We start from the raw sequence: 8,563 nt of genomic DNA on the forward strand, positions 1-8,563 counted from the left end.
CTGGGGTATTCAAAAGTGTCCAAGAAAATTGCCAGTTTTTATGCCAAATTATCTCAAACACAGCATATGGCCCTTAGTGAGCAGAATTAATCCAACAATACCATTAATCAATCCATCAATTTCATTAACTATAGTTAACGTTTCCCTTGCTTAAGAAATTATTTTAAATTCAAAATGTTTATAAATACAGTTTTTTCTTAAGTATACTGCATATAAGATAACTAAACCACATGTTTGCATGTTGTTTTTCTCTGTGGTTAATTAAATCTACTTACCAACAGGGTGCATCTAAATAAAGTTGAGAGTAAATAGGCACTATCCTGTAGGCAAGAAAGAAATCACTCAACAGCAAATTAAAAATCATAGTAAGTGTGCATTGAGCTATATACTTGCTGAAATGAATGTGTGCCTATGGAATTAAAGAAAGAATGTAGGCACCTAAACTAGGATTTTGGAGTAACCAAAACATTCAGGTCCAGAAGTACAAATCAAGCCCATGGCTGTGCAGCTGCTGGCTAACAGGAGTCTCCTACCCCACTGCCAGACACAGAGGGCATTTCTCCTGGAGTTCACCAGGGATTAGGCTGCGTGTAGCTCCTGTGGTGCTGTCAGCAATGTCATTATTCAGCAGAGCACAAGGGTTTTACTATCTTCGTTGCTCTACTGATCATCAAGAAAAATCTCTTTCTCTTAGAAAGCCTTTAAAATAAAAATTCAATACATGAATAAAAACTCTGCACTGGTTACTACTTATTATGACCTGTAAACTAAATCACTAACGTCAGTCATTCCACTTCTGTTAATACTATACCACATGATAAACATTGGTTTTCAGGGCTCTTCAACAAATTAGAAATTTATGGCCAGACGTAGCAAGTGAGCAGATCAGAAAGACTCCAGACTCAGAAATACCAAAATAGTGCTGGTTCAAGGCTGTCTGTCATCACTGAGGCTTATTTTAAAGAGGATAAAGAAAGGGATTGGATCCTCGTCTTCCCATTTCAGAAGCGGTTCTTACTACTTAAAAGGTACACAGTGATACTACCTGATCTAGCACAGCAGATGCTGCTGCTTTTTAAAGCAAAGTAAGTAATTTTTCATTATAAAGCCTAAATTGTTATTCTTTTTTCTTCAGGACCATACCTCCTTTTGTGTACAAGATATGGCTGCAGTGATGATGACTCCAGGTTTGGCCAGAGAAGGGAACTTGTCTGTCTAGACCTTTAACTTGGTTTTGCAGAAGATGGATAGGATATAGAGATTGTAAGAAGACTGAAAGGAAGAATATCTGATTGACAAAGAATTTGTGTGCAGCATTGGAGACTCAGCCTATGGCCCAGCTTTGGGATCCAATATATGTGCTGCTGCTGTGCAAGCTACTTGAGAAAGTTTTGCCCAGCTTTCCACAAGAGAGTTTTCAGGCTAACTGGCCAGGGTGTTACAGCTGGAAGGCTCAACATGTTTACAGCAAAGCTGAGCACTTGTCACTGAGTTAGCTGGAGAAGTATGGTGCCATACTTGGGGTAGCAACGCTGGGAAATGCTCTTATTTCTGAAAAATTCAGTCCCAAAGCTTTTGTGATTGGTGAGCATTTTTTGGACAACTTTGTATGAAACAGAGAGTTTATCAACCATAAACTCAGATTTGTGTTAAGATTCTACAGATGCGGTTGAAAATTAATTATTTTCTCATGGCCCTTCAGTAAACATGTTCTAGGGAGGTCTGCCAGGGGGATGTGGATGTCTTTGTTCAGCGTCTTGTCTTTGCACAGCCCATTCAGAAGTGTTTTACATTCCCCACATCTTATCACTTCAGCAGCCTGCATTCCTATCACTGGGGGCTGGATTCCTGAAACTCCAGCTCTCCCTCAAAAGGGAGTTAGGCAACCTGACACTCCCATCCCTGTTGGTTATAGTGCTCAGATGTGGTAAAAGCACCATAGAAACACAAACAAGGAAAGGCATAAAAATGTGTGCTGTGCAAGGCTTGGATCATTTTAGTTAAACAAGGCTTTTAGCCATGCTCTTAATGAGGAAGATAAAAAGAAATCTGCAATTGCTACCAGTTTACTGAATGAGGCAGTGGACTTAAGAGGAAAAAAAAAACCCCAGTGATTGTGTAATTAAAAACTGTAATACGCATGTAAACAAATGGCAGGAAAATTGAAGTTTCCTGGGCAACGTTAATGCTGACACTGCCCAACATCTAAGTGCTTGACTGTGCAATCTTAGTGTTAATATTTTTTAGACATAATATATAATTAGCAGCAGCCAATTAGGGATGCTATGGCTCCTGTTGGTAACTGGTAATATTTACATTTAAATATGGAGAAAGATTACTGCTGGCTATACTATATTATTTAATTATACAGTCAGTTTAGAAATTAAATTATATCTAAAGCATTTGAGAGATTCCCTTGAGCAGAAGTGATGGAACAATTATTACTGCAATTTGGCATGAGGAAACTTTGCTGAAAGTCTAAAATTTCACCTAATCAGACAACGTGATTAGTGGCCCATGTGTAGGAGCACTCTGCACTGCTGATGAGTAATTTCGAAATGCAGTGTAAGAAAAGTAATGACAATAACTATGCGCACTTTTCCTAAGCAACTAGCATATCAATTTATTAAGCTTTAAAAGTCAGTGCAGAATAATGTAATTAGTGTAAATTCAGTGCCACAATGGAAAAAAAAAACAACCAGCGTGTTTGAGCTTATTACAATCACTATGAATAAAAAGTTTCGGTTTCCGCTGACAATTCAGTTCATGATGCCCAGTTACTACAGCTGAGTAGAGTCTGACAGCTTCATGCCAAACTGCTGGGGCTTTGAAGACATAGGTTTCTAAATTCTTTTCTGGGAAAAGGGGCATTAACAGAAAGGAAGCCTGTGTGCACACAGCTTTCTAGTAAGAGAAATGTGGGTAGACTAATGAAAATAAGAATATGGTCCCTCTGCCTGTCATTGAAAAGTCCACTATACAGCTAGAAGAGAGAAAAAAAAGATGCATGTGAAAACTCCAACTCAAGAAACTTACACACAAACACATTTGGAAGATATAAAGATGACAAAAACAAACTCCAGAGTGAACACAAATGTTTATCTATTTGAGAGCCTGCAAGCAGGAGGAGGTAAGACCTCAACAGTCATAAAGTCCTCTCAAAAGACATGGAAAAATGCAGTGGGTTCCTTTATAGCAAAAATGCCATGCTAAGGTCCTGATCACTTCATTAACTGATAAAGAGCCCCCAGTTTTAGGAGACGTGAACGCACAGATCAGGCATTTCACATTTACTAGACCAAGCCTTGAGCTTAGGCAGGGTTGGTAATGCTTCTAGGTTTCCAAGGTCATGCCACCATCAGACCACACTGTTGGCCTCTTGTGAGGATAGGTGAGTGGTCTTCTGGCTTGTGAACCTGATTGGTGACTTGCCCTTTCTATCAGATGCAAGAAGGACACACTCCACTTGCCTGTGGTCATTCAGCTTCAGGGCTCAGCGCTAGCTCCTGGCTTTTGTCCTCTGACAGACTTGCCTGCCACTTGTCCTCAACTTTATGTTATAATGGAATGTTTTGCCTATAGCTGGTCTTCTGTTCGTGTTCTTGCCTTGCCTTCTGGCTCTAAGTCTGTTCATGGTTTTGCACGGGGTCAGAGGTTTTTAAGAAATCAAGTTTATGAGCAGCCAAAGAAGAACAAGGGCACCTAAAAACACAGGAATGTGCTTATGGATCATCCTGTGGATCCACCTAGCCCAGCCTCCTGTCTCCAAGAGTGACCAGTGATCCTCTGAGCCAAAATAACCACTCAATGTTCTGGAGTGTAAGGTGAGGGCATGGAGGTGCTGAAGCTCCCGCAGTATAGGATCAGACAGAAGAAGTGCATTTTTGATTTAGATCATCTTGTGGCTTTTTAATTCATAAATTTCTCTTTCTAGCTTTTGAACTTGCAATGGCTTCTTACAGTTCTTGGCACTGGGAAGGGTAAGGAGCAGTAATTTTTTATTCATCTCCACTCCATGAGGTGGTACATGAGAAACCTCAGATATATTACGTATTACTACACACTCTGAGGCAGATGGCACAGGTATCTGAGGAGAAGTATCAACAGTGCTGCCCATGGCATAGCAAGAGCTTTTTAAGTGTTTGATGTGCAACAGTATTAATAATGTATTTGGCATCTAGAGATTATGTCACCTTAAGATTTGTGCTTAGAAGCAACACATATGGAAGGACCATTCCCTGGGTAATGCCATACTCCAGATTTCAGTATGGTCACTCACCACCATTATGAACAGGACTTTCAGAGTGGGAACAGTGGAGACAGCTTTAGACCCACTGAAGTAAGCACATGACAGCCTGCTGTAAAGTGCCATTTAACAATTGTTGCACATTCCTAGAAGATTAACTATCCCAGAGTGAGTAAATTCAGTCTGAGAACTTGTCAGGAAAGAATGCAGGTGCATTTTAAACCACAAGTCTCTTTTTGATTGGCAGGTAGCATAAAAATGTGGGAAGTAGATATTTTGATAGCTCATAGACTGTAGTGTAGGGCAAGAAGGTACCAATGAGGTCATTCAGCCTGACCCCTGTAACCCAAACTAGAGGATTTCTCACCCTCTCTCTTGTGTCAACTCCAGCTTCTGGCTGAAGGTGAACAAACTTCTCAGTCCCAAAGATTTTACTGAATTGCAGACAGATAGAACGATATCAAGGAGACTTCTTAAGATGGACAACAAATTAGGATCCTCTAAACCTATCAAGAAATTTTTTTTCCTTACACTTTATCCTAAGTATGGACTTCATAAATCAATAACCTGACATATGGACATACTTGCTTAGAACTTAAAAGCTCTGAAACAAATGCTGCATGCAAACATGCAGAAACAGAAGAATCTAAAGACAAACCAGTATCCACTTTCTCTATGCTATTTTGTTTAGGCCTAACTGTATTTGTAAACCACAACTTGCAGTGACATTATATTTAGAGCTCTGAGTTTAAATGCAAACTCCATTTTGGAGAGATTTAACACTCAGCCCTTCTAACTCGAAATCCCTTAGAGTAACAGGTTGATGGAGGCATTGCAACACATAAATCAATCCCAGTAACTTCTGCTAGAATAGTGAAAACATGACATGCTGCTCTGCCTCTGCATGGAAGAGGGAAGAGGTGGGACAGAGAAGGAGGAGGAGAAGAGGGCTTCAGGAGCAGCAAACACCAAAAAGTGACAGCAAGGAGGTGACAAGTGTTAGTTGCACCAGCCACTCTGTAATGCATACTGAGGGGACTGATGGGGCAGCCCCAGGCTGGGCACCTTTGGTGGCCTCACCTCTGAGCTCTCTGCAAGAGGCATGATATAGCCTATAATGAAAGAGAGAAACATTACACACTTGAGGAATATTTGAGGTGGGACAGCTAAACTTCAAGCCATATTTTTATGCATAGAATGAACAATGGAAAGCTTCTCCACTGTTTTCAGTAGCAATATACATTCTAAAAAGCATGGATATATATTTGAGACCAAAAGCTTTAACTGAGATTTGCTTTGTTATTGTCCAATATCAAGGGGATATGTTAGACAAGGGTACACAGATACAGAAAAACCGAGATTTGGAGAAATATTTTCTAAAAATACTGGCACATTTGATATAATGACATTAAGCACATTTCACAGCTTCAGTTAGAGAAAAAGGGGGAAATTCTGCTCACATGCTTTCAGAGACAGAGAAAAAGGGCGGTGCTGATCCAAGAAAGATATGATTCAGTATTTCAAACTCCCTGAAAGTAAATTTTGCTCACTAGACAGGAAGGAATTTTTTAATATTAACTCTGTGTATTCTCTGTAGACTTCAGTTGCCTACACACATAGACAGCTAAATGATCATGTAAAAGAGGAGCTTTCTAATTTTACTTATTGTCATATTTTTGACCCGCATTTTACGTAGACAAAAACTTAAAGGTTGTAAGTACTTGCTGTATCAGTGCCCTGCTGCACATAGCACTCATGGGATATATTTATGCTGAATTTGCACAGCTAGGATTTCAATGGCACTCATATGGCACCCTGAAGGCCAAGAGGATCCCTGACCCTAAAGGAGACACAGTAAAATGATGAAGAAAATAGTAAGGATGTAACAAAGAACTGAAAGACTCCTCATGAAAGCAAACAGGAAGGAACTTCCTGTTGAAGAGAACAGTCAATGGGTTTCTTCAGTGAACTGTGTGTAGTGACAGATGCAGAAACATCTTGGATGGACACATTTGGTCTTAGAGTACAAGATAAGCACCTATCCCCAAAAGATTTAATTAAACTCTCCTTAATTCAGAGGAAAGAAACAAAAGGACAGGCAAGCATCCACAGGCCACAACTAACAAATGGGCTTCTGTTGTTTAGACAGACATTTGTGCTTCCATCGTGAATAGCTGTGGAAAATAAACTACTGGAAAAAAAAAAGCAACAATGGGAAAAAAACCCCAACACTCTGAAGAGCAGTATACGGTATCTTGGGGCTGAGACTGCAACATTTACACACAAATAACTTTATGGATGCTGATGGTTCACTTAACTCAAAAGGATTTTTCTCATGTTTGTGTCATGTTTGGCTTGTAATATGTCCCTACATGGAGTGCACAGACATGAGAGCAACCTGCTACCTCAGAAATTTATGCTGTAGTGTGAGGACTATGGGAACAAGCAGCAGGTGATGCTGTAAAAATCATGATTTCTACCATGGGATGAGAGGAGTATGTGAAACTGTGGCAATATAGCACCTGAAGTACTACATTACTTGGGTCCAAACTTTTTAAAATGTCTTTATTTTTTGGGGGGGGGGAGGGGTATTTCTTTCCCTGACTAATTTCAGAGGACTTGTTAGTGAAACCTGACTTCAATCAACTCTTTCAGACCACAATATTGCTGATATTTTAAGAGATAAAAAGGATAAAGCCAAGAAGCAGCACAAGCTGTTTATCATCTTTGTGTAAGCCCCCCGCCTTCCCTGCCTAGCTCACACGCATGCCCAGAACCTGACCTAATAAATATATATACCTCTGAAGGCTGATTTGCTGCAGGAATGTGACCTAACACCTTGGTGGGGACTGTGGAATTAACCTTCTGGTCAAGAGTATGATAAGCTGTTTTCATACCTGCTCCAGCACTGAAGCACAGCATTGCACAAATGCGGCTGGACTTCTGCCGGTCCATGAGTGCCATCTTGAAGGGGTTTTCTCCATTGCCTAAAATCACGTGAGGCTTTTGTTGTGTTTTCTTTTGCTTTGTTTCGTTAATCCAAGAGCAAGTAACCCAAATCAACTGTGCTTAAGCAGGAAACATAAAGAAGACAAGCCACTTTTGCCATGAGGTAGACTTGCTAGACCAGCCCCAAGCATACTGTCAAAATTATCACCAAGTTACATGGGAACAAGTGCACCCTGCCTTCAGTGTGTTTTACAGGAGGGCAGCCCATATGCTGCATGTACTGCAGTTGCCCCAAGCTACAAATGTAGGGTTTTTAGCAGCCAAACTGATCCCATGGTGTTCCTCACCAATACCAAGCCTCCAGGCAGCTGTGGAGCCTTTTCATTGGGAACTGAAATGATTCACTAAATTGTAATTGCAGATCACTGTTTGGTTAGACTTCAATGCCTAAGGATCAATGAGATATCTAATTAGAAATCTTAAGTTTGAAATATGTTTATAAAAGTTTACCCACTGCTATAAAATTTACATGTCTCAAAGGAGATACATTTGAATTTCTGTAAGGAGTTTCTTGGTGTATTTGCTTTAAAGTATTTCCTACAGTCAGCTGTTATACGCTGTGTTTACAGGACAGCCCTGAAAAGATACTTTTAATTACTTTGACTATGAAAATATCAAGTTTAAAGTCAAAACCTACAGCCATTTTTGTGCTACTTTGTGTGTGTAGGTGCAAAGGCTCATATCTGTAAGCACCTCCAGGGCTGGACCCAGAGTTTAGAAATAAGCTGTGTACTTTTCTTTCCTAATAAGGAAATACCTCCTAGTCTTAGCAGTTAAAGGACTTCAGACTTTTATTCTAATGTCTGCAGCTTAATAACCAAATTCTGTTTAAAACTACATTCTTCTGTGCATACGAGGTCTAAAAGAGAGCTTTGCTCTTCTTGCACGCTCCAATAAACTTACAAAAACAACCAGAGATTTATTTGGCCAGACTGCACTGCTCTCAAAGCTTTCTCTCTCCTCACTTTATTATCAGCAAGGAAGAAGTTAAAAAGAAATAAAATCCAGCATTGACTCATTTATTCTTCAGGTTATATTGATTTCTTCTTCTTCTTCTATTTTTTTTTTTTTTTTAATAATACATTACATGTTTAAGTCTTACCAAATACTGCAAGAATTTTTGCTGGGCTGTTTGTCTTAAGCACAGCCATCAGTTCATAGATTAAAATGTGCTTTTATGTAAATTCCTACTTGTCTTTTATAGACAGCAGAATAATTAAATGAATTTAATTATTTTTCCTAGAATAAATCAATATATACAGAGATGATGAAAGATTTAATAAAGATATTTCCTACATTAGGGACTAG

At 39.5% G+C, this 8,563-nt stretch overlaps 1 protein-coding gene across 1 annotated transcript in view; it reads right to left on the reverse strand.

Moving 5' to 3' along the window:
* ANO6 (anoctamin 6) overlaps nucleotides 1–7,210 on the reverse strand; it is a 55,604-nt gene extending 48,394 nt beyond the window's left edge. The window contains exon 1 of the mRNA XM_008947052.1: nucleotides 7,144–7,210. Coding sequence (XP_008945300.1) covers nucleotides 7,144–7,210 — 67 coding nt within the window. The remainder of the gene's footprint in view (nucleotides 1–7,143) is intronic.
* Nucleotides 7,211–8,563: the final 1,353 nt, after the last annotated feature.

The sequence above is a fragment of the Merops nubicus genome, unplaced genomic scaffold (assembly GCF_000691845.1).
Source record: "Merops nubicus isolate BGI_N331 unplaced genomic scaffold, ASM69184v1 scaffold14359, whole genome shotgun sequence".
In the NCBI taxonomy this organism is placed as follows: domain Eukaryota; kingdom Metazoa; phylum Chordata; class Aves; order Coraciiformes; family Meropidae; genus Merops; species Merops nubicus.